A 26,741-nucleotide genomic window follows, 5' to 3' on the forward strand; every position below is an offset into this window, starting at 1 on the left:
GCAGGCTCCGCGCTCGCCCGCGGGCTCCGGGCCCCTTCCCGCCCCGCGGCCTGGGCCTGGGCCGGGGCCCGGCAGCGCTTCCCCTCGGCGCGGGAGGGGGCCATGTAGCGCTTCGCCCCCCCCCCGGGGTATCCCCCTCCCGGGTGTGGGGATTTGGGCTTGGGCTTGTCTCGTTTCAGCCACAACCGAGCGGGTGGGCAGGGCAGCTTTGTGGCCCCAACCTGTCCCGTCCCTCGAGGGCGGCAGCCCCCCCCCTCCCCCGCAGCCGGGGCTGCTCTCAGTGCTTCCCTTTTGCAGGGTCGCTGTGCCTTCCCTGCCAACTTCGTGACTTGTGGAGAGCCTCCCAGGTGCTGTCATTGATCGCTGGCGGGCTGACACGTGCCGCGTGTCTGGAGCTGACCCCAGAGCTGTGAGCGGGGTGGGTATGGGGGCCAGGCATCTTATGTGGGACATACTTGCTTTCTGCCCTCTCTCCTGCTCAGTGCTACAGCTAAGTTGGCAACGCTGAGTGTTTCCAGGATTAGGTCCTAGGTTGGTGCCTTTAAAAATAAATAAATAAATAAAAGGGAAGAGGAAAGAGGTTTCTACAGAGCCCCTTTAATCAGCAACAGACCCAGGTTACTGTCCAACTTGGACCCTGACCCTGTGGTCTGATCCTGACGACAGGTCCACAGACCATGATGTCTGACTGGTCGGCCTCTGTGGAGTCAGTGTGGCTGTGCGAGGGTGCAGGTGTCTGCCCCCAGAATCGGCCTCAGACAGCAGGTTTCCAAGTGATTTGTGATGGCAAATTATCTGGTTACGGTGCATCTAATTCTTAGGTAGGACCTCATTTTTAAAATGCTAGTGCCCAAAATGAAATTGAAAGGATATTTTCCCAGGAGGAAGTGTGCTGGTCATAATTGTGAAGAGGGTCCACTGTCAAACTGATACATCTGCTGCAGCATAGGTGACTTGGCTCTGCGTAGGTGAAGCGATTATAGATACTACTCACTTGCACAAATGCACTTTTTAAAAATATTTCAGCTTAAGAACATTCATTGCCCTGTACAAATAATGATGAAGCATTTTTAGAAGCAACAGCATGCTTGACTTAGAGACTGATCGTTCCATTTTCTGCTTTCAAAATACTTAGTTACAGTTAGTTCTGATTTTGTTACTTAGCAACACATGATAAATTTGTATTTTTCCCCATTATGGGTTCTTCCTGACAGCTGATATGTCATTTGTTTTAATTTGCGGTGTTGTAAATTTAGGGCATTGTGTCGTACCTGGGGCTCAAATATCCTGTGTTTGAGCAGTAGCATTTAATGATGAGACTTTGCTGGCCAAACATTACAGATTGGCATTCAAACTTCAAAGCACTCTTACGCTGTGCGAAGTTGGCAATGGAACGCTGATGGGGTAGCTGTGACTTTTTGTCAGAGCTTTGAACTGAGATGCCCTTCAAGTGATTTTTCTTTACTCAAAATTTATATTGATTCTATTTTGTCTTGGGGAAAAAAAATGTAGAAATTAACTTCATTAAGAAAACAGCCCATAGTGTCTCTAGCATTATACATTTTTGGTGTTTCACTGTTGTCATGGCAAACAAAAAAAATTGTGTCCTGATCCTACAAAAATGTATGCAAGTACTTCTTATTTGCTACAAATTGCTGTAACTCCATAATGAAGCTGTGAGTATACAACCATTCAGACTTTGTTCTGAGTAGCCTCATTCACTTATTTTATACTGATATTTTTTAGTCGATTGGCTTCTTGCGACATGTAAAGATAAGCACAAATTTATATCTTTGCATCATTAGGACTAAAAGCATATACTTTCTGTTAAATGTTTTATGCATATTTAAATTTTAATTATTTGAAAATAAGCATTATTATTGTTCATAATCTTATCGCCACTTCCATACCGTGGTCGTTTTAGAAAAACATGCAGCTATGAATCTAAAAGTGGCTAACATGTTTTCAAATTGAATAGGTTCAAGGCCTAAAAGAAGCCTTTCAGGAGAGCATGTTCTAGGTTTTCAGACATTTTTCAGTCTATCTTTAGTCTCAGTTTTCTCACTGTATTCTAGTTTTGCTATTTATAGTCTCTCGCTAGGATAACTTGTATTTACTTATTTTGGAAATAAAAGATTACACTTAATGCTGCTTCTGAGGCCCTTTATCCTGCAACCTGATTGCGCTGGTAGACCAGTCCCATTGAAATCAGTGAGATTGCTGCAGGCATGAGAGTCTGTCTTTGAGGCTCTGATTGTAGGATGAGGGCCTTAACATTTACTTTAAATACTGAAGCTGGTATTAATACTGCTTCAGAAGACATACATGTCTTGAAGTCTAATACACACGAGCAGTCCTAACGTAGGTGAATAATCTCATCAAAGTCAAGGGGAATACTTCCATCAATAAAGTTTGAAATATCAGAGCTGCTTCCTGTGCACAGCTGTAAGTGATCACTGGTATTTAATTTTGGGTACCTTTGTACTGTTTGTCATATAACAGGAGCTGTTAGAATTAAAATTCTTACTTCTGTGCATTTCCCAAAGGAGAATATATAGAAGAATCTATTCAGTTTTTGATCAAAAACATGTATGTTAAGTAGATCTCTTTGATTTTGCTTCTTAAACCCCATTGTAATCTAACCACATTATCAACAAGAATAATGACTTATTTTAGGTCAGTACTGTACAGATCATTACTGACCTAAAATATACCATTTTCTCCCTTTCAGCTTTTTAACATAGTGAGTATTTTAGTTCCATGCAGTCATCTTTCTACAGACTTGGAGCCAGAACTGTTCTGCGAAGACAGAATGAGGACGGTGTTGCCACTTCTAGCTTAGGTAGATTTTAATGTATGAGAAAATAGTCAAATATAGATTTACAGATGGTAATTAAAGAGAAATGCTGCTGTGACTAAATTAACATTTCTAAAATCTGAAAGTCAGCATTGAAGGCTGCCATGTAAAACTTGAATCACCTGTCTCCTAAAATGTTCAGCATGCAGTGTTAAATCCTTTTTTTTTTTTTTTTTTTTTTTTTAAAGATGAAGGCAGTTTTTTTGGCCAATACTTTTCTATATCCGCACTGGTAATTCAATTGTATGAGGAACTGTGTGTGTTTGTGTTTGGTCAGTCACTGGTGTATCCTTGTATACCTATCCTGCACATGGGTTTTTAGTGCACGCTTGTACTTGCTTGGCATACTGTTGGTATCGCTTAGAATTTTCAAAGGGCTTTCAGGGTAGGGTTTCTACAAACACTTTTTGCTGTCCATAGTTCCCCACATACTACTATACATCTCTTTGAAGTCTATTTTGTTTTGCTGTTGTTTCCCAAATTGTTAATGTATTTTGTTTGTAGTTGAGTTCTTAACTAAACTAAAGTTTTGATTAGTTTGTGGTACATGGACAGAGCTTATGGCTATATAGTAGTGACAGTGATCACAACAAGGTGTGTGTGGTGTGTCCTTTCTCCATGAAACAGAAAACTTTTTAAAGAGGGATTAAATGGCTCAAGAATGGAACCTTTCAATGCAGCTGACTACACCACCCCACTAGCAGGTAGTGAAAGCTATTAATGAGGATGGAGATGGCTCTTAAATGTCTGTTCTTAGTGATGGGTTCTGCGGTCCAGCTCTGAATGGGCTGATGTCCCCATCACGCAAACCATGGCCAACGTTGTCATAATTCTTGTCTGTCTTAGCAGTGAGGACAAAGATGGAATGAGAGTAAAAGGTGAACCTGTCATTTTTGGAGGTGGGCTATCCAGGTCAGGCTTGTGGAAAAATAGGGGGAACCAGCATGACAATTATCCACTCTATGCTTGCTCTGTGAATGCGAAGAGAACTTTAGTGTCTATAGCTTTTAAGCTGCTACCTTTTCAGAACACATATATGGACAAGGCAGCACATCTGTCAGATGCTATGTATGCAGTCAGAGGAGCAGTGTCTTAAATCCACGCTAAGCATTAAAAAATACCAAACAATAGAACTGAGGCATCTTTAATGATGACAAGTATTTGGATGCTATGCTGTGACCCTTTAAGCTCAGTCCTCACAATTATACATCTTTAAAGCACAGACAGATAATTGCAATACAATTTACAATGCACTTGAGGATTCCATTCCTTAAAAGTGCCTCATGCATGTAGAATTTCAGGCTCTAAGCATACATTTTAAAATGTAACCGATCCATGTGAATTAAAGTATTATTATATTTGCAATGCAAGTGTCTTTTCAGATTTTCTGTGTCCTTAAATTCCCATCGGCTCTCCAGCTATGACCAGCAACCAATTTCCACTGTAGCCTAGAATACACGTCATGTACCAAGTTCGTGCCTAACCTAAAGTTAATGCTTGATTTGATTTTACATGGAGGAATCCCTTTACTATGGGATTGTGCCACAGAACTGTTTTGCCATGTGTCCAGCGCATCTTTACCACACATCCCATTATGAAATCAAGTTCTCTCTCTTACACCTGCCCAGACAGAATTTTTACCAGAAAAACAGGTTTTATCTTCTGTTCATTCCTTCAGAAGGAGAAAGAAAGGAAATGTTATGGCCCTAAATTTCAAATGTTACTACTAGTTCACTGACATTTGTTTTCTAGGCCCTCTTCTGAACTTCTCCTTGCTACTTCTGACTAAATTGTCACTGATAATGATGATCACAAAGAGGTATGGTGTGACTTGTCTTAGTAAAATAGAAAACTTCTTAAGGAGGTTCTTAGTAAAATAGAAAACTTCTTAAGAAGCATTATACTGTCTGTAAATCCTTCTTAATAAATGGCCCTGGACATTTCATACATAGACCTGTCTTTTACCTAGCTAAGTAACCAGTGTGTGTGGACTCATGGGATAATTGCAGCACAAATTCTGAGTGTGATTAGAATTTGTGTGAAGAATCATTCTGAAGAACAGATCTGAACCCCAGGTCAAGTTTCAGGCTGTTTCGTGCCCTGGAATTTTTGTTGCAGAGTGCAGCAGCGTAAACCTTTGGCTTTCCAGAGGAAGTCCACATTTTCAGTTTTCATCTATTACTGAATCCTATGGGACAAAAATAATCTCTCTCCCGCCCACTAGTTAACAAACTGTAGTGTCAGTTCTTTTCAGATAAGCTACTTGTGCTTATTACAATGTTTAGAGCTGCTTACTAATTTAGTGGCAAGAAAGCACTCTTGCTCTTACTTTCTGTCTTGCATTCTCTCTTTTATTTAAAGAACATACATTTCATTTAGAATAAAATGCTAGTTTAATGTCAGATCAGAATCAAAAGATGGAAAGGTCTTACAGTTTTGCAGATGTTAGGATAGTGAAAACAAAAAGTGTTTTTTGATACAGTATAGCATTGTGTTAGTATAGGCCTTGATCTTGCCATTACTAAATCCCTGCACAGCCCACTGACTTCACTGGGGCTCTCTGCAGGCACATGGGATAGTTCAGACAGATCTGACTTGATGCAGTAGACAATTGCTATAGTTTTATGTAATTAGTAGATTTGAAAGGCTTTTTGCTCGTAGTAGATGCTGACTTCCCATTTGGCAGATTTTTTCACATGATTATGTTGCATTCATATGAGTTTGCTCTGGTGCACAGGCATAGAATCCAGGTTCAGGATCACTAATTCTTTTTGAAGACCTATTGATTTATATTCATTTATATATATTTTATAGTTATATTTTACATGACCTCATAGTTGCATACAGTGTCTTATAGTTGAATTAAAAGGATCTTGAAGAGCTAACATTTCCTGTTAAATCTAGAAATCCCAACGAGTTTAAGAATGGGCCATGAAGGAAAGTGGTAGGGAAGTAGCTTTGTGGTGTAGGGGAAGGCTGTAAAACTCAGGGAAATGGTGGCTTTCCTACAGCAAGCCAAACATGGAAGACTGGCTATTGAATATTTTTGGTTGGTTTTAAATAACTTTTTTTTTTTTTTTTTTGTGCCTCATCTTTGAAAATCTTCATAGAAGAAATGTGTTAGGAGGGATGTAAAGGAAGAGGAGGTGGGTGACCAGTAGAAGACTATTCAAGGTGTTAAAGCAGCAGCTTGGAAGAAGGCATAAAGACATGAATAAGAGAAGAAAACAAAGGGAAAGGTTAGGCAACTGACTGTTGTCCTCCTCAGATGAATCCTGGAAGGACAGGTGGATCTTGCAACTTGTTCTGAATGTCACTAGCTCCAAGCTCTGGCTAATCAAGGAAGGAAGCAAACTCCAGAGCAAAAGACCTGCAATTAGCCGCATTTATTTATTTATTTATTCTTTACGTACATAATAGTTCATTCAAACACCTCAGTTTATTTTAGGTGCTGTAGTAATAGATGAAGTAATCTTTTATATAGATGGGACCCAGGCCATTTACAGCCCTAAGGGCAAATCCAAATAAAACCCAAAACATCTTACTTTAGCTCTTAGTTACATTGTGCAGGGATGTATTCTGCTAATTGCTTTTGAATTTTTACAGTACTTGGTGCATTCAGAGAAATTAGAGGACATGATTACTAGTTTGGGATACTAGTATAGATAATTACTGAGGTGGTTTTTATGATAAGATGTTAATCCTTTATTGTGCTTTGGTGTTCTGGTGCAAATTGAGTCCTGAAGTGCTATATGTAAGTGAAGGTATGAAACTGTTCTCTAGAAAGTGTTCTGGTGTAAGGGTTTTCTAGGCATATGTTGGGAGGGTCCTCATTACTTACGGATGAGTTATGCAGATCACCCCAAGATTGTCAGTAAACACTTCGGAGGGCACGGCCCCATCATGTATTCTGTGTGGGCCACAAAAGTTGTATCAGAGGTGTTAAAGATACGGCTTGTGGGCCAGTTTTTGCCTACAGAGCTGTTTCACCCAGCCCGCAGGGCTCCTTGATGGGCTGCAAATTCAGGGATGGACCCACACTGACTTTCCAGCTATGGAGCCCTTGGTTTCATGTATGTTGGCAGAGGGCGAGTTGAGTGAAAGCAATATTAACCTCTGCACTGCTGCTGCTTGTCCCACCACTAGGTTCAGCTCTGGCTCAGAGGCCCAAGTGAGTTTGTCATCCCTGTGTTATATGTAAAACTGCTTTGGAGCTGTTTGAGAGGATTTGTAGGTTTGTTGGAACTGTCTTTTATGCCCCTCTGCTCATAAAACCAGGCATTTTCATCAACCAGCTGTTCAGTGTTTGGCATAAGAGATGTCAGAACTAGTAAATTGAAACACTCCCCTAAATGGCCTTCTAATAGTTTCTGTGGGCCCCAAATGTCACAGTACTGGGTGTTTTCTTGAATGCTGGGAGTGAAGTCTTGACTCTGCTGGGAACCCTGCCAGGAAGCTGGGAGTCTTCCCCTTTCCTATGCTGTCAAGCTACCCTTCAAGCCCTTTGGGTGCATGGGTAATAAAGTTATGACACTTCCACTTATTTTGTGGCCTCAGGCAAGAATTCAGTACTTGGAGTAGGAAGGAGAAGGAAGCCTTTTTCTGCCAGATTGTTTGAAACTCCTCTGGGGGTTGTAATACTAAAATGTTTCCTGGGGAAACATAGTGGGGAGAAGATGGGTCAGGTGGTCATGAATATGTGATAAATTACGAAGGCAGGCATCAGATGTATCGCATGTACATCATCACCTCGATATGTATAGTGCAGGTATAATATACAAAGAACTTAACTTGAAACAGAACATGCCAAACTCACAAGACTGTATTTCAGTACTTTAGGGTTGTTCGTTTGGTTAATAGTTACCTCTGTCAGTGCAAACAGCCTTGCATAGTCTACATTTAGCATTAGAAAAGCAGCTGCATAATGTGTGTACAGCTAAACTTAATTAAAAGCTACTCTGGAAAAGAAAGAACGGATTGCCAAAGACTCCAGAGTGGTGGGGAACCAGAAACGAGAAGGTAACTTATGATTTCATTCTTTTAATATACCTTAGCAACCACTATGTTTAAAGAAAAAACAGAATCCCTTGATACAGCTAACGGGTGAAGTGCTGGAAGTCGCTGGAAATGCTGCCATTGACTTCAGTAGGGCCAGGATTTCACCCCATAAGTGTAACAAAATAGGCCACCTTCTGAAGAATCCCATTGGCCTTTGGGAAGTAGCTGCTTGTTGATTCTTGCTGGGTCTGGGGGCAGCTAGAGGCTCTGAAAACCATGTACCAAATGTGGTGCAAGTATCTACAATACAAGTTTACCTGTGCTGAGTGGTAAAATTCAATTCTTATGCAGTGGGGTTATTACCTTCCAAAAGGTGAAGACTTTCTCAGGGTTATTCTAAGCAAGGTATTCCTTTGAATACATCCATGCAAAATTTTGGTTTAGTTGATATGTCTCCATTCCAGTTAATGATTGAACTTGGATTACCTAATCGATCCAGCTTGTTGCATCTGAGCCCCATGCTGAGAGGCAATATTCAACGCTTTTCTTATTAAACAAAATGGTCCTGTCTGTTTTAATCTTGACTGACTTGGACCTCTTTGATATTTCTCTTAGACAATCTGCTTCAACTTGATTCGTCGTCATTCCAGGATAGTGGTGCCCTTGGGGTCTCTCCTAATATTGATACGGTACAGAAGATTTAAAATCAGGTACTGTTTTGGGCTGCTCTCCCACAAAAGCAAAATCTAGAATTTAATGCATTTTTTGTGTGTGATTTATCTTTATTTTTGGTTCTTTCAGCTGATGTTCACAAGGAATAGAGTCACGTGATGTATGAAGGCAAACACATACACTTCTCTGAGGTTGACAATAAGCCCTTGTGCTCATACAGCCCCAAACTGTGCAAGCAGAGGCGACTTAACGGCTACGCCTTCTGTATCAGACACGTTCTGGAGGATAAGACTGCCCCCTTCAAGCAATGTGAATATGTGGCCAAGTATAACAGCCAACGCTGCACCAATCCCATCCCCAAATCTGAGGACCGTAGGTGAGTGATGTTGGCCCTCAGCAAATGGGAAAAAGATTCAGCCAGTTTGGATACAGGTGTGGCTTTTCTGTTTAGGGAGAAATAGATCAAATAGATTGAATAGCAGCATGTTTGTGAAGGGTTTTAATTTTAAGGCCAGTATGCTTGTTTTTTTTAACTTATACAGTATATTTGCAAGCCTTCTTATTGTTTTTACTTGATTTCACTGTAAGATACATGAATCAAACTTGAACCTAGTGTAATATTGTCTCTTCTTCATTTGTTTAGCCACTGATGTTACATGTGAACCGATGCTCTTAAAAGTTTCATTTTCCTGAAGAAGCTGCATGGAAATCTGGTTTTGACAGGATAGGCAAAATGTGGTGCTGGGAGAATACATGGGCTTCTAGGAAGAGTTTGAGGATTAGTGGCCTCAGGGCAGTTCAGCACTCTTGATCCAATTAGGTACTCATATAATGACTATCACTGTAGTATCAGAGTACCACACCTCTTTAATAAACGCATATTCATAGCAGCCCTGTGAGAGGAAGTCTCATGGAAGTGTCATCAGCACCTTATAGAGGGTTATTGGAGCACAGGGATTATATGACATGCCAAAGGCTGCATTGAAAGCCTGTGGCAAAAGTAAAATTAAATCTCCTAAATCCTAACTTGGGGCAATAAACACAAAATTATTCTTCCTTACCCCTTAAGACTGTGATAGACAGTGACATTATGGTGACATTGAGCAAAAAGAAGAGGAGAATTAGGCCATAATTTCCATATGTTCCCACTGACTTGCAGTCATTTAAATTGTGGTCAGGAATGCAGCTAGCTTCTAATCTTAGTTTCCACTACTTTAATTTTCAAGAGAGCCAGTGCCACACTTTTTACCACAAGTCTGGTATTTCATCTTTTGAAATGAAGTGTTTGGTTAAATATCTGAGACTGGGCTTTGTCCCATGGAAACCATAGGATTTTTAAACTAAAAGGTAAACAAAATATGCCAAAAAAAGACAGACTGCTGTTCACTGACCTTTCACATTATTAGATGCCATTCACTAACCTTTCAGGTTATTAGCAGTGTTCCCACTGTGCCCTACCTATAAGTTCCTTCTTGGTTCACAGCTCCCTCTCTTATCTGAAACAGCTGGGATTGGGCTCTAAATTAACTTGCACTTCACCTGCCATTTAGCCGAGGAGACTGATGAAGTGAGAAGAAAACTTGAATGTTTGTCAAAAGGTGTAGAGCAAATTCTCAAATGGCACTGTCTGAATAACTTGAAGTCATGACCTGACAGTCATTGACTGGTTCTTTGCTACTGTACAGTAGAAACTGTTTGGAGGTTAGCTAACAGAAAAATAACCCTGGAAATTGTCTGATCAAAAGTTACACTGTTATTTCAGAGGCAAGAACTAACTGGGCCACAGTTCCTGGCCATGCTGTAGTCATACTTAAAAAATAAATAAATTTTTAAAAAGGCAAGAAAAAAAAAAGCAACCACAAACTCTTCACAAAAAAACTTAGTGAGGATTCCCAGATCTCATATGTCCCCATGAAATTTGAGATTGCTTTATAAAGTACAAAGCCAATTCATTGTGTAAAATGAAACTTAATCAAACGTGTACAGTATAATGTGGTGGTAGCTTCTGGAAGGCATTGTTTTAGAATAATTAAACTGCATGTCAAGCATTGCATTACAGTACTAGAAGAGGACAGCAGGTGTGTCAAGGAGGCCTTTAATCTCAAATGAGAAAATGGGTTAGGTTGGAATTGATGCTTTCAAATATGGCTGCTCAGAAGGGATTTTACAGTTGAACAATAGAATTTCAAAGGTTTCTAGTAAATTTGTACCAGATACAAACCATATTTTTGGTAGGCATGTCTATCTCTCTTTTTTGGAGAGATTTTTCACCGCCTGTTCACTGTAAATCTGTTTAGCCATTTCTGGATTCCTCATTTGCAGCCTTTAATTTTCTAACTTTACTTTATTTGTCATAGTACAGGCTAACTTTTGTTATACAATGTTAGGTCCAAAAAGGTACAGGATCAAAAGCAGACCATATCAGTTTTTGATTAGTGGGCGCATCTGCACAAGACATTTACTGGACAGTTGACTAATTAACTGCAGTAAACGTCTCAACATCTACGTGTGCACTTCTGTTCGGGCGCATGAATCTAATAAACTCTTCAGCAGGGTAGTACTTGTAAATACAAGTACTACCTTGCTGCGAAGTTTTTTCAGTGAATGTGTAGATACCAGTCCAGCTGGCTGGGGCATGAGGGTGCTTCAGTATGGGGGTTGCCCCAGCCAGTCTCTCTGCAGCACATTGAGCCTAGTTGGAGCAGCCCTAGGCTGGCAGGCTGACCCCCTGGGCCTCCTGCCAGCTGGGGCTGCTGTGATCTGGCTCAATGTGCTATGGTTCAAGTGCTTGTTTAAATGGCATGCTTGGGAGCTTCCCAGGAGTAATAAACTATGGAACAATAAGCTCTGCAGCTTATTGCTGCACATAAATGGCATGTGTAGACATGCTCAGTGCCATTGCCATCCTTTTTCATTTTTAAGTTTTAAAAATTATAACAGAATGGGGCAAATACATTTGAATGCCAAGAGCCTACAAGAGAGACTGTTTTCCTGACCCTGAGGTGTGGAGTCAGATGTAACCAACCACAAAATTGGTTAATGTTCCTTTAACTTGTTAATATTCCTTGTTACCTATTCATTTTCTACAAACTAAATTATTATTAGTGCATGACTTAATGGCCTTACTGGAAATCTATTCTTATTCACTGTACTCTGTAAATTATATATGTTTTATATTTAGCTTGAATGTATTTTTTCCTGTCCAGTTACTATAAACAGATAATGAAACTCAATTTTTTTTTTAATTATGGTGTTACACTTTAGCTAGACTAGACTCACCATTTTGCCTCTTAAGTCTCTTCTTTAAAGATGTAATTAATCCGTATTTGTCAGTGTTTTCTGGTTGTAAGTCCCTCATTTTCCACTTTTTCCCATTTATTGACATGAACATTATTTTCTGACTTACGCAGATCTTTCTGTAAACAAGGTAACTGGAAATGAATACTGATCCAGAATCCTGTATGGACTAGGAAGCAGAGTGTTTTAGGCATTGGGTGAAAAGCATGACTTGCTTTAGCCCTCTGCTCTTCAAGCCAGGTTGAAATTATCCTGTTGGAAGACAACAGAGTTTAACATCCTTTGTACACACCATGTTTGCTAGTTCTAACCAGGATCAGCTCACTCCTCTTTTAGTGTGTGTTGATCGCAGTTTGACCTGCGTATACCAGACTGATGTGTATTTAACAGAAGAGAGGAGACTGTTTTTGTTATATGGTGTTAAATGAATCAGAAGTTAAAGAATAGACTCATCCTTTTGAAACATAGGCGTGGCCTGCATGTTGTCTAATCAGTGTTTTGTGCCGTGATTACCTAGTATCTTGGACTTCTATTCAGAAACTCTGCCTTCGTAGTGAACTCTTAGCCTTTAACACTGTAGTATTATCAGTTAAAATAATTTAAATGATCCAAAGCTTTTCCCTCTGCCATAACAAAAAGATACAAAGACATAAAAATAAATTATTGACACAATTGCACCAAAACATCCTGGCACTGAAAGAACCTTTAGAATTAATTAACATTTCCCCACTTTATTTGGTTTTCTTATTTATTTTTTTCATTCCCTTCCATTTGGACAATGGAAATAGACACTAGTTTTACCTTCCAGCGGTTGTACAAGCCTTAGGCTGCAGTGTTTGGCATACGAACACCATAGGAGAATGTTAAACCAGACAAACCTCTTTCCATGGTAATAAGAAAAAACTCATGGGGACCTTTTCACTGTGGTTAAGTTTTGACAGAGGTTCTATGAATTAGCTCTCAGTCTAGCAAATCACTTAAGTATCTGCTTTACTTTAAGCTGGTGTCCACTCTTACCAACTGCAGTGCCAGTAGTATTGATCCTTTAATAGCTATCTGTTACAGCATTTAAGAAGTGTTTCTCCATATGAATTCTACTGGAGTCCAGTTCTTGCGTGCTGTCACAAAGATTGAGAACACTTAATCTCAGCCTTCTGCTTTCCACTCTTTAATTACAGCATTACCTATTGTAATTTATTAATTGTATTTAGAAAGTACTCTTTTTTAGTATTACCATTTTACTTGCATTTTTTTAAATCCAGGGATATTAAATCCATACAGACCAGTGGTAATTTTATTTTGAAAAGAAATTAAGTTTTTTTTGTCATGATTGACTTTTCTCAAACTCATACCAAACCACATTTAAGTAATACAGACTACTGCAATTTTTTCCTTCTGTCCTTCCCTGTTTTTTATACTATCCATAAATATTTCTGATTTTTCTTAATTTACATGATTAGGCTTCTAAGTCTATAATTTTCATCCTCCTTTCTTGAATTCCTCCCTTCCCTCCCCCACCCCCCCCGTATAGTGGACTGTAGTTTTGGATCCTGAAATCTGGCCCCCTTTACACAGTCCTCCCTGAATGTCAGTAGGATTCCTCCTCATAGGTGGGAGGGACTGCAGGTGAAGTTACTTGAAAGATTAAGATTCAAGCCTGGACTTCCTCCCTTTTTTCCCTGACCTTAAATGTCTTTATTTCTGTCTCTTAAACCTAGCCAGCCAAAAATGAATTAACTGTTCAGCTGTTAAATTCCCTAATTTAGTGTGTTACCTGTGGCTGTAAGCTGTTATTCCCTTTGTCATTTCAGTTTCATGTCTGAGGCATAAACTTATGCTGATTTTTTTTTTTTTTTTTTAAGTAAAATTTAATTTGAAATAGTTTATCTTAGAACAGCTTGAAACCTATATTTGTGCCATCACATGTGTATACATATATTCACTGCATGATTTACACAACACAGTGACAACAGGATAGAACTTTTTAGTTTAAAATATCCAAACTTTTCTATGTAACTACCCAGTTGTTCTTTCTAATACTTATTTAACCATAATAAAATAATATCAGTGATGTTTTTATTTTTTAAATGGCCAACTTTTCAAACATAAATAGTGGCCCTTCTCAGCAAAGATCTCCAAAACAAGATTGTCCCACGAAAAATCCTTTTGTAATTTGGCTCCACCATAGTGTATTTACTAAAAACATGTATAATCATTCACTATGAAAGAACAGCTTGACAGAAGGGATAATAGCAACTCCTGTACTTTTAATTTTGGAGGTCTTAAAAAATTCTGTGTGCCAAGACTGTAATAACCATGTTCTTAGTGTCAGGGCTGATTATTTTATACTATTGTGTACCAGGTAGTCCTTTTGTACACCTTAACCTGTGTCCAATTTGGATATGAGAGGTAGATTTTTTTTTTTTAATTTTAAGTGGAGAGGAATGTGGCTTTCCTGTGAATGCAGGGTAGATACACACCTTTATTATAGACTAACTGACTGTGTGTATGTATATGTGGAGCACGAGCTTTTGTGAACCCAGGTTCACTTCATCAGATGCTGTATGACCTTGGGTTCACGAAAGTTTGTATGTGCACTCTCTCTCATACAAGAGAGAGAATCTTATTCAGTTAGTCTATAAAGATGCATATTTATCCTGCCTTTTGACTGACTTCAGATGATAACTTACTAAGACTTTTTAAATTCTTAAAATGATAAGTTGTCATTTGTGGAAGTTCTCATTTTCTCTTGTGGGTCTGTTAAATGGACAAGGATGAGCTAATAGTCTCATTTGTGCAGTGGCAGAGGAGATGTGTTTTTTGTTGTTTTGGGTGTTTGGGGGTTGCATTTTGTTGTGGTTTTACAATATTTTGTTAAGAGTATTTATTTAAAAGAAAAGTATAAGGATTTTGCTGTTTTCACTTTTCAAAGGTACTGCAACAGCCACCTACAGGTACTTGGCTTTATACCTAAAAAGGAGAGGAAGAAAAAGAATGATCCAATAGAAGAGGTGAAGGTCAGGCACCAGATGGATACTATGGCCTTCAGTCTGACAGTGCCCACACTGGCCTTGAAGATGTCCAATGGACTGGATGGGATGTCCCTCTCTCCACCAGGGGCTAGGCTTCCTCTTCACTACTTGGAAGCAGAGTTGGACGACCCCTTTGCTTTCAATGAGGAGGATGATGACTTAAAGAAAGGGGCAACAGTGAGGAAAAAGTTGCAGAGCAAGCTGGCCCAAAACCGGCAGCGCCAGAGAGAGACAGAGATTTTAAAAATTCGTCAAGAGCACTTTAGCCCCCTTCCTGCACCTTTGCAGCAGCAGCCTCTGCAGCAGCAGCAGCACTCCCATCTGCCACCTTTGTCAGCTTCTTTAAAGCCTACAGGGCTACCGCAGGGCTTAGTCTGCAAGTCACCTCAACCTCAGAACACCAGCCTACCAATGCAGGGAGTGGCACCCACCACACACACTATAGCACAAGCAAGGCAGTTGTCTACCAAAAGACCTCTGCCTGTCCTGCCACCTGCTAGGGCTCCTGTCATGGACCCACCAAGGACTGATAGGGTCCTAATGAAAGCCACAGCCTTCTCTCCGCACTCGTTCTGCATGAGCCGGCTACAGAGACTGGTGAAACTGTGCACTCGAAAACAGCAGCTGGACACTGATCTGTTTCCCCATCTAGGTAGGAAGATAATTCAGTATATCATTGCATGGTGTTTTCAAGATGTTATGACATAAGATGGCTCTTTACTAACCCTATACTTAATTCACGTATGTCACTGTAAAGTTAACTAGCATGTGCCTTTATGAAAGGGATCTCAACAGGTGCCTATTCACACCACATCTGTCTTATATCTTCTTTTTTTATTTTTCATAACTCTGTCTAAAATTGCTGCTTAATGATTTGAGAGGCAAAGTTGGGGCATAACTCACTCATAGGGTTTTGGTCATAAAACTCCTGAATATACCTAGATGGAGCAGATAGGCGAGATTGGACAGGCAAATTTTGTAAACCCAAGTATTAAAATCACGAAATAAGGAGACAAATGCAGCTTTGGAGGCTGTATCTAGAGTTCTGTGCACCTGCAAACCTTCAGTTGATTTCACTGGAAATTTGGGGTTTAAAAAAGTATTTTTATAATGACTGGGGACCTGACTGAGCCAGGAAAAAGCCAGCCTTGTATTGCACAGAAGAACTTCAGGAGTTGATAGTAGGTAATGGGGGTTGGGGGTCTTTCTACAGTCTTGAACAGAAGCAGTCCATTTTATATATGCATGCATATACACAATTTCTGGGCATTATATAGACAGTGGGTGTGTCTACACGAGACACCTTTATGTGCAGTGGAGTGTTCTACTATGCATTAGTACATCATGGCAAAAACCATGCTAATGCACAGTAGAATTAGTCCACTGCATGTTAAGTGTCTCAAAAAATGTTTGCCTTTGCTACTGCACATTAACGCAGCTTCTGCACCTTTATCTAGTACCTCATATTAGAGGTACTAAATTTAATCCACAGTAGCAAAGCTGCATTAACGAATGTGTAGATGCACTCAGTTAGTACTAATTCTGTTAAGTGTTGATATATTAGGCTGGTTTTTTTTGTAGGAATTGTTACTGACTGGCAGGAATAATGTTCTTTGAAATTTTAAGCACTCTGATATGGCTTGGGTTTTGGTTCTGCTGTGTGCATTGAGATGCATGAACCCATGAAGTCACCTTACTTTTCAGTTAAGGTCTTTTGTAGTTAAGTTTTGCAGGAGATAAAGGATTGGGCAGTGAGCAAGAGAAATAAGAGCCAGAAATGTAATGCAGTGAAAACAACCAGCAGTTTGCATAAGAATTAAAAAAAAAAAATACTTCCAATAAGTCCAGCCAGCTCTTTACACCAGCAGCAACATATTACTTAATCACAAACATCTGTAATTTTTGCTATTTCAATTAACCTTTTTTAATTTGCTGTTAAGAGCTGCCCTTTGGCACTTGTGGAATAATTGCACTGTTTGTTCAGAAGCCAATTAATGTCCTCCAGCATGTCTCTTAAGGGACATCATTCAGAAAGATCACTATTTGATGGTCTTCTGGATAATGTAGTTATTTTGAGGAATGAGGACTTGAATGCTGCACCAAATAGGTTATAAAGCTATCTGGCCTTGTGAAGTAATGTGAAGGTAGTGTTGCATATCCAGGGTGTTTCACATTCTGCATTAGTGTTTACTATAAAAATAACTCCTCACATTCTATTCAGTTTTAGGGAATATTGTCATCAAATTTTTGCAGGTAAAATTTTAGAAATGCTGTGTGTTAACCACATGAAAATAAGCACATTAAATTATAGCATTTTATAATTGCAAATTAACATAACATACCTATTTATGTATCAGCTGTATCATAAATCAGAAAAAATACTTATTTGCAAGGTCATAAAACAGGTTATTTTTGGAGGATTTTTTTAAAATTCTGCTGCAGTAACTTCTGGGGTTTCTATTTAAGAAAATACTTAGTCCTAAAGCTCATAGGCACTAGTATGAAGTTTGCCAAGAGAATTGTTAAAAATATACTCTTAATTTTAAATCTTAAACAAAACTGCAAAGTGGTGTTTATACAAACCCAGTGTAAAATGAGGCTGAATCTGGCTTTGATTTCCCTTTGTGCTCTCTCATCCCACTAGGAATAAAATAATTTAATATCCCAACACGTGATTATTTGGTAACACTGCCTCTGTTGTGCCTATGTCCTTATGTTAGTACCATTCTGGCTTCTCATTCCTCCATCAGTATAATCAGTGTAAAATGTAAATCTGTCTTATCCTAGTTTTCTCAGGACATGCACTTAGGCCAGATTTGAATATCTAGAATTTGACACCAAGAGTAAACTTTTCAGAAGGACTGTGATGACTTAAGACTCTGGAGTTCAGTTACCATTTTTCAGTTCATAAGTCAGAGTTGTGGCTCTGAAATTATGTATACTCTATTGAAAATGTTATTCCCAAACTGCCTTTAGGTTCTTGAATTGGTACGTTGGTGTGCTAGGTATCTGGGTTTGTATAACTGACATTGACTTCTCTTATAGAGTAATAGCAATAAAATACTCTCTTTTTTGCTCCAGTCTCTGTCCCATTTTAGGGATCACATGGGGAAAGAATGAACAGTGGCCAGTTTGTAAGTGTGTCTGCATTTCCCCTCTTGCTAAGGACTCAGCAAGGATGGGAGGCAGAGAAGGGGGTCATGTGACAAATTGCAACTGATGACAGCCACAGTTTCTGGTCTGGGATTAGAGCTGGTACTGGGGCTGCACCCATGACTGCAAGCACAGCTCCAGGATGCCCACAGAGGGCTAGGGGTAGAGAGTGTGCACTCCCCTCTTCTCTCCTGTCAGCCGGGGGGATGAGTAGAGCTCATTGCCCAGCAAGGTGCCCCCATCGCTCTCTGTCTGGAAAACCAACTTTGTCTTGCTCCAGCCAGGAGTCTGTGCATGTGTGCCAGCCCCTAGTGCTCTTGTGTTTTTTGTAGTGATAGAAACTTCATAGCACTATAAAAATAATATCTGCCTAAGCCCTAGGTTACTATCCTGAGCTTCATGATAGTGAAGGCCACAGACTAAGTTGAATCTGCTCCAAAAATCACTAACTAATCTGACATTAGTTGTGTGTACTTTAGTCAGGCTGGAAGGGAGAACACACTGCTTTAAGAGTGAATAACTGTTCCTCATTATTCTTCTTTTGCCTGGAGCCTTAACCCCTTTTTCACTAATACGTTTTTTAGGTGGCATGTGATTACACAGAATATTCCTCTGCTTTGTATAGCTGTGTGTTCTCCTCTCTCCCTGCAGCTTTCTCCTGTGGTTATGCTATTCTGCTCTTCTTTCAGTGGGGGCAGCACAGGAGTTGTAATATGAACAGAAATGAAAACAGGTTATGTGACCTATTTAGATCCAAATCCAGCATAGATAATTGTTGGACTGTCAGTTCTCAGCAGAGACTTTCCCTTTACCTGTGTCTTTAAAGAATTAGCATGTTTGGTACAGGAATATTTGCCTGCATGCATGTAAGAATGGTGGTGGCTTGGGATTTCGTTTATGGACAAGGAAGGCCAGTAAAGAAATTAAAGGCAAAACTGGTGATTGAAAAATGCAGTAAGTAACCTGCTATTTGCATGCTGTAATGAAGCTGATATCATAACTCTTCCTACGTAATTCAGAATATTGCATAATTCATCAAACATAATTTATCCTATGTAGGACATAGAATACTATTAACAGTTATTGCCACAAATTATTTGGAAATATTGAGGACAATGAAGTCTCGCTTCATCCATCTTTCATGGTCTCTGCTGCTCTTAGGGTTAGACTGGTCTGAAGACAGTGGAGAAGAGTTGGAGGACTCAGAGCAAACTTCACCATACCGGGTTGCATGGTCTATCCGAGAAACTCTCAGATATGAAAAACATGAGTAAGTACCCTTTTAATTGTTCAGATTGAGTGCAGTTTAATGAAGAACTTAAATATGGACTTTGTTTTAAGAAGAACCAGTGGGGCTTGCTACGGTTTTGGCTGAATCGGGGCCAGCTCTTCTTAAATCAGTAGCAGGTAAATATTTTTGGAGCTATATATGTGAGATTTGTACTTGTTTACCAGAAAAAAGGTTGGCAATTGAAGGGACAGGATACCTTTCAAAATCCTGTAATACATTTGGTAAGTCCATAAACTTGATCTACTTGAGGAGGGTAATATAAACAAACAAACAAAAAACCGTGTACCCCAAGAGAGTGCAGTAATAGTATTACCAAATAAATGAAGGACATAAATGTTAAACCTTCTTTTAGCAGCCTTACATAGTAGCTTTCATAGTGTTTTACCATTTCTTCATTTTATTTTTTTTAATAAGTATTAGCAGTTTATCACTGAATTATTCTTTATTTCTGAAGACATTGTATTCATTTACCCAAGACCAGTGTTTCTGAAACTGGGACACATGTACCACTGGAGGTCTACAACAGACCTAAAGGGTATGCAAAAGGAAGAACTGTGAAGGCAGAAAAATGGAAAGGGCAAATATAAATGGACAAAAAGGAAGAAAAATAAAAAATGAAAAACAACTCTACAATATCCCTTAGGTTTGTGGAGAGCTTACAGCATAGTTGTATTGACAAAAAGCATTACATAAAATAATGTACAAAAATTGCATGGGTAAACAGCACTATATCAAACCTCAGAAGGAATACACAACCAGTGATCCAGATCAAAGGAGTTGGCCTGTCTTCAATATAATTTTTCTAAAAGATCAACACACAGTTTCTTATAATTACAGCTGTTGTTTTCAGATGTCCAGAACTAGAATGCCAGCTATTTTAATTAAGGCCATAAATCTCCGAAGAGGCTCTTTCCCCAAAGAGAAGTGTTCAAATTCATTGCACATGTACCCAAGTCTTACTGAATTCAGTAGAATGTGAGCACTGTGTTTTCCTGAATAGGAAGGATTTTCTAAATTGGGAACATATAGTTAGATTTTTCTTTTTTTTAATGCTAACATGACTCTTAAGTTCCCACATTTTTGTCTTTTGTGTTTTTAATAGTCTGTATTCTAGAAAGCACAAAATACATGGGACTGGACGGGCCTGTTGGGTCATTAGTCTAGTCTTCTGCTATTGCAGATACCATGCCATGTAAACCTTTTCATAAACTTAACCCAGATTGTGGACACGACTGTCTTTGCTAATTGAAAAATTATAATTAAGCTCCATCCAATAACCAGCAACATTACCATTTCATAGTTTCATAGTTTCTAGGGTCGGAAGGTACCTGAGCAGATCATCTAGTCTGACCCCCTGCCACGGCAGGAAAGAGTACTGGGGTCAAATGACCCCAGTAAGGTGGTCATCCAACCTCCTCTTAAAAACCCCCAGTGCACCACCTCACTTAGAAATTTAAATTTGTTATGAAGGACATGCCAGGAGGAGTAGGTTTCTGTTGATGGTGCAGAAAAGCTTAAAATGTTGTTCAAATATTGATAATCCAGGACTGTAATTTCACAGTAGGATATAACACATCTCTGAATTAATGTCATACTAGCAGCAGAAAATGAAGGCACACCAAGCAGGGTATCGTAATTAAATTGAGGTAAAAACTGTAAGAGAGGAGGTTGAAGATATTGATAACAAAATGAAATCTCACTCTTGACTAGTTTTTTTTGTTACAGCTTTTATTATATGATTCCATTTTAGTGCACAAGCAGATATTTTTGTCATATCTAAAACCATCACTAGTCTTTCCAAAAGACACACATAGGAAAGGTATTAATGCATTCTTAGTGCCCCTGCAAAGGTCATATTTAAAATTTCAGAATTGAAGTGCTTAGTACACCAGTTTGCAAAGAACATTTACCAGTCTCTGAAGGTTATTTTGAAAGTACTTTTCAAAGCTGTGATCAAAACATAGAGGTCCAGAAATAAGTCCCGAATTCCTTCACTAAATCAAGCATTGGTGACAATCAGCAGGCCAAAAAATCTCTTTAATATTTGTCTCTAAATGATAAAAAATATTATTTTTAACTACCATGAAAATCAGTAGCTGTAATGGGATTTCTAGACTGAAAAATAATAAAGTTTCACACAAGTTTACTTAAAAATATATTTAAGGTAAAGAATTTTTCTTCTTTTTGGTCAGATGATTAATCCTTACCATCTGGCTACTGGACAACATGCTTTCATTTTGATTCTAGTTTTCCAGTTTATATTTCAAACCAAATGTAATTTTCAGAGTCAGCAAGTGTCTATCAAAGAACTTTTCCTGTGACGACTATAGTTTCATAGTTTCACAGTTTGTAGGGTCGGAAGGGACCTGAGCAGATCATCGAGTCCAACCCCCTGCCATGGCAGGAAAGAGTACTGGGGTCAAATGACCCCAGCAAGGTGTTCATCTAGCTCCTCTTAAAGACCCCCAGGTAGGAACCAGCACCACTTCTCTTGGAAGTTGGTTCCAGATCCTAGCTGCCCTGACAGTGAAGTAGCGCCTCCTGATATCTAGCCTGAATCTACCCTCTGCCAGCTTGTGACCATTATTCCTAGTCACTCCTGGTAGTGCTTGGGGGAACAGGGACTCCCCCAGTGCCAGCTGGTCCCCTCTGACTAGTTTGTAACAGGCCACTAGATCTCCCCTCAGCCTTCTCTTGTGGAGGCTGAACAGGTTCAGGTCCCGTAGCCTCTCCTCGTAGGGCCTGCCCTGCTGCCCCCTGATCATGCGAGTGGCCCTCCTCTGGACCCTCTCCATGTTGTCCACATCCCTCCTGAAGTGCGGCGCCCAGAACTGGATGCAGTACTCCAGCTGCGGCCTGACCAGTGCCGCATAGAGGGGGAGGATCACCTCCTTGGACCTGCTCGAGATGCATCTGTGGATGCATGACAAGGTGCGGTTGGCCTTCCTGACTGCATCCCCACACTGCCGGCCCATGTTCATCTTGGCATCAATGATGACTCCAAGATCCTTTTCTGCCTCTGCACTGATGAGAAGGGAGTTCCCCAGCCTGTAGGTATGGTGCTGGTTCTTCCTTCCCAGGTGCATCACCTTGCACTTGTCAGTGTTGAATCCCATCCTATTTTCGTCCACCACCTCTGTAACCTGTCTAGGTCTAATTGCAGCCTATTCCTCCCTTCTAGTGTACCCACATTGCCCCACATCTTAGTGTCATCAGCAAATTTGAACAGGGTGCTTTTTACCCCCTCGTCCAAGTCACTGATGAAGATGTTGAACAGTGCAGGCCCAAGGACCGAGACCTGCGGAACCCCACTGCCCGCATCCCTCCAGGTCGAAAAGGACCCGTCCACCACCACTCTCTGGGTGCAGCCCTCCAGGCAGTTGGTGACCCATTTGGCTGTGTAGGTGTCAACACCACAGTCCCCCAGTTTCTTAATGAGAACGGGGTGAGAGATAGTGTTGAAGGCCCTCCGAAAGTCCAGAAAGACTATGTCCACTGCTACCCCTGCATCTAAGGATTTGGTGACCTGGTCGTAGAAGAGCACCAGGTTGGTCTGACAAGACCTGCCTCTAATGAACCCATGTTGGTTGCCCCTAAGCATAATCTCCCCTGCTGGCCCCTCATGGACATGTGCCAGAATAATTCTCTCAAAAAGCTTGCCCAGGATTGAGGTAAGACTAACTGACTACTCTCCCTCCTTGACATTTGATCTGGCTTTTTCTTAAATTCCAGATTTTTTCAGCTCTCAGGGGTCATGTGCATCTGTTCTGTATTCTTTTCTTCTCAACTTTCACTGAGTCTTTCCTGTTCTTTTCAAATCTTGAGTGAAAGTGCTACCTTGGATTGACATTTTCATTTCCATTTTAACATTTCGCTTACTTCAATTAAGCACTCTCTTCATTGATCATAACTGATACATTTTTGTACAGTACTTGCAGCTCTTATGCTTCAGTCAGTCTGCCTAGTTCTGCTCTTCAGCATCTCTTCTAATTTTGTTTATGGATAAACATTGACACATTTGCTTGATTCCATCCTTTCAAAATTTTTCTTCTGCTTGGCAAGCTTCTGTCAAGGTTGTTATTAACTGAAACATTTTGCTGTATGGTCTGTCTGTTCCTGGAGATGTGTTAAGTTTGAATTATTCCACAGATGGGTTTGGCTTATTAAAAGGACTCTGCTTTACTAATATTACAGCCATCCAAGTCAACGGCCAAAATCAACCAGCATCTCACTACTATAGTTTGCAAATGATTTTTGGCACTAAGTTGCATGGAAATCTGTGGCTCTTCTCCCAAAACTTCAAGATTCTAAAATTATGTTACCAAAAATAGGGAATTGTGGCCCTTTTTTGTATTTAACAAACCTGGTAACCCTTATTCCAGAGTGACTGCTCTGTGAACACATTAACTGTCATGGCGAGAATCAGCCATTGCTTTTAAAGAGGAAATCACACTACTTTGAACACGGTTCTTAGAAAAGTTTCAACTTGTATCTAAGTGTGATATTTGTGGTAAACATCTTCCTGTTATAACAACCTGTGGTTTGATAAGCAGGCACTCTGCAGTGTCCTTAACCTTTCCACTCTTCGCCTTCTGTGCTTGTGTCCTGTTTGCTTGTCCCGTTTGCTGCAGTTTAGAGGAGGAAGCGATTTTCCTGTGAGCCAAGTCTGCTCTTTTTTATTATAATTCAACTGTCTTCAAACAGGAGTGAGCTAAAAGCAAGTGGGCAACTTTGAGTGCCTTCATCTAGCCAAGTTGTGTGCAGTGGTTTTATGTGTGAACCTTTTTTATCTTTAACTTCCAGTTTGACTTTTGAGTGATGGTATTACCAAGCCAAGGTACTAAAAAATCTTGAGATTGCCTGTCTTGCATTCAAAAGCTTGTCTAACTCTATCCCAACTACACAGTTGGTCCAAAAAAAATACTACCCTAAGAAATCTTTTCCTCCTGCATAATTTGTGGACCATCATCAGTACAACATCAAGCTTATGCTACCCCAAAGCTAATGACATTTAAACAAAAAAGATAACACCTTTGGAGTGATTTTTATTCATTTTCTGGCTTTTTAATCTTTGAGGCTCACTTGCTTAATTTGGGACTTGGTATATTCACAGGACTCCAGAGCTTAAGGCTTTCAGACAAACACTAAATATTGTGAGACTTCACTGACTGTAAAATCTGGAGCAGCTGCCTATTTGGGCAGGGGAAATGCTTTGTAGGATCACTGGTTCCTGCACAGAGAGGTGGGGAATACTCTTTAGCTTCATCTGAGTCCAGATTTGTCCCTTTTTGTACATCAGTTAAACTGCAGATTATTTGATGCCTGGTTTTCATCTGTTTGTACAGTGTAAAAAAAAATCCCACACAAGCAAACAAGTTTACTTCAAAACAAAACTCCACTTGTCAGCAAACACGATTTAATCCCTCTGTTGAAATTTAGCTAAAATGAGTGTTTTAATAGACTGTTTCCCATTACAAGCAGTAGGAAAAACATCTCTACCACAGTTAATCTGCTCACAGTATAGAATAAACTTCTAAAAGAGTAAGATAAAAAGCTATTCAGTATCACAGAAAAATTGGAACTGCCAAAAGATTTTCTTAATATTTAAGAAAGATAATAAAAATGTTTTTAGTGTTCTTTCACATGCTGATTAACTTGGGGGGATTGCATAGCAATAATACACAATTAAAATGCAGCATAAATGCAGATAAAAAGTATTTTCTAAATTTTAAATTAAAAAGCACTAGAAATGGTGAAAGAGTAGACAGGTTCTGCGGTTTCATTCTTATAACGCGCAAAAGAACTGCGCTGGAGTTTTCTTTTCATTTCAACAATATATTGCTAAACTGTACTGTAACCCAGATCTCCTGTGGGAGAAGACCAGGATTCTTGGTTTCTCTGTAAAGATCAGTGGTACAAGAGATGTGTTTTATGTGCCACTTCTAATACCATGACACCTGTTTCACTTTATAAATGCTTTCCCTGTGGCTTCAGTATGGTGGCTTTGTAAATAATTCACAATAAGTTATTACACTAATATAGTCAATGACAAACTCCATAGAGTGACCTTTATCCTAACTTACAGGGCTGCTACATTGCAGCAATTTTTCCATGGCACATAGTCTGCCCTATTCTCCCCAGTTTTACCCTATACAAGTGTAGTCATTAAAAATCTTCTCAGAAGTAAGTATGGTAACTAGGAAAGAGTTTCAGGTGGCATAGATAGAGGCACAGTATAACTACACCAGAGGGGCAGTCAAATCCCTGCAGTTTTACAACTCGTTCTATTCTGTATGCTACCTCCTACTGGAGAGAACCTTCTTAAGGACCCCTCCCCACTCCATATTTCTTAATACTTGCTAAGAAAGAGTCCATGGTTGGAGATTCACAGTGAGATTTCGTATATCAATTTCACTTCTAATCCCAAATTGTTTAAAAAGGAACTCTGTATAAGAACATTTAAACACTGGGTGACAGGCTGTTTGTTAGATTACCCAGAGTTGGTGTTCTTAAAGCCTAGGAGCTCTCTTGAAACTACTTTCAAAATACTTTATTTCCACAGCCATGCATGACATGCTTATGGAGAATCAGCCAGCTCGAGCCTGGTTAAACAACTCAACATAAAAAGATTAAAACAGACTGTTTGGGATTTTAATACTTCAGACAAAATAACAGTAGATGTCATTGTGCTATTTTAAGGTCTCTTGACTAGTCTTATTGGCTTGAAAGGAAAGTCTTGAGTAGTTTTTAAAACTTGGTTGTCTCCCAGCAAATTGTAGAGTGCCACAGAAAAGTTTTCAGGCCTTCTGAGTATACGTGTTACCTTGTGACTTCAATCACCTTCTAACTCAGTAGTGGGCCACTTAATGAGTTTTGGTGAACTGTCAAGGTCTGCAAAGGTAACCATGCCCCTTGACAGGTGTCCCAGCCCCTGGTCACCATCTTGGGACTGGAAGTCCTGGCCCTAACCACTGACCAATGTCACCAGAAGTCCAGCCTCTTGCGCCTGGAGATACCTGGTGCCATAGTGCGGAGCTCCCTGCTGTTCCCCACAACTTGCACATACCACTGATTGGCGCCAGGCCTCTGGCTCCATAATGCAGGACTCCCCTCAGAAGTGCGTGGTTTAGGTAGAGAACCTGGGAACTGTATGAAAGTCCCGCATGATTGAGCCAGGTGGACCCTGTGCCCCTACCAGCCCGGGTCCATGCTCCTGCCACCCTGCCCTGGGTTCCTGCTGGCCTGGCACTCCTGCAGGCCTTGCGCTTCCAACCCAGCTGCTGCTTTGCTCCCCCCTGCTGCCACGGCTGCCACTCCTGCCACCACCACTGCCACCTCCACCACTTCCCTGCACATCGCTGCTGCCACCCTTCCCCTGCCGCTTCCCTACTCCCCACCCCTGCCCACCCACCACCACCCCACCACTGCCACTTCCTTCTCA

General features: G+C 40.1%; 1 protein-coding gene across 2 annotated transcripts in view; it reads left to right on the plus strand.

Annotated features, from left to right (window-relative positions):
* Positions 1 to 26,741, plus strand: part of INO80D (INO80 complex subunit D) — a 59,035-nt gene that overhangs the window by 1,025 nt on the left and 31,269 nt on the right. The window contains exons 1-6 of one of the 2 annotated variants that reach the window (XM_019523474.1): positions 35 to 418; positions 4,610 to 4,676; positions 8,471 to 8,565; positions 8,657 to 8,903; positions 14,757 to 15,508; positions 19,171 to 19,279. In XM_019523474.1, coding sequence (XP_019379019.1) covers positions 8,686 to 8,903; positions 14,757 to 15,508; positions 19,171 to 19,279 — 1,079 coding nt within the window. In that variant the 5' untranslated portion in view covers positions 35 to 418; positions 4,610 to 4,676; positions 8,471 to 8,565; positions 8,657 to 8,685. Of the gene's footprint in view, positions 1 to 34; positions 419 to 4,609; positions 4,677 to 8,470; positions 8,566 to 8,656; positions 8,904 to 14,756; positions 15,509 to 19,170; positions 19,280 to 26,741 lie in introns of those variants that run through there. The other variant, XM_019523475.1, reaches the window with a different exon arrangement.

Source organism: Gavialis gangeticus, unplaced genomic scaffold (assembly GCF_001723915.1).
Source record: "Gavialis gangeticus isolate Ggan-Ray unplaced genomic scaffold, GavGan_comp1, whole genome shotgun sequence".
In the NCBI taxonomy this organism is placed as follows: Eukaryota; Metazoa; Chordata; order Crocodylia; family Gavialidae; genus Gavialis; species Gavialis gangeticus.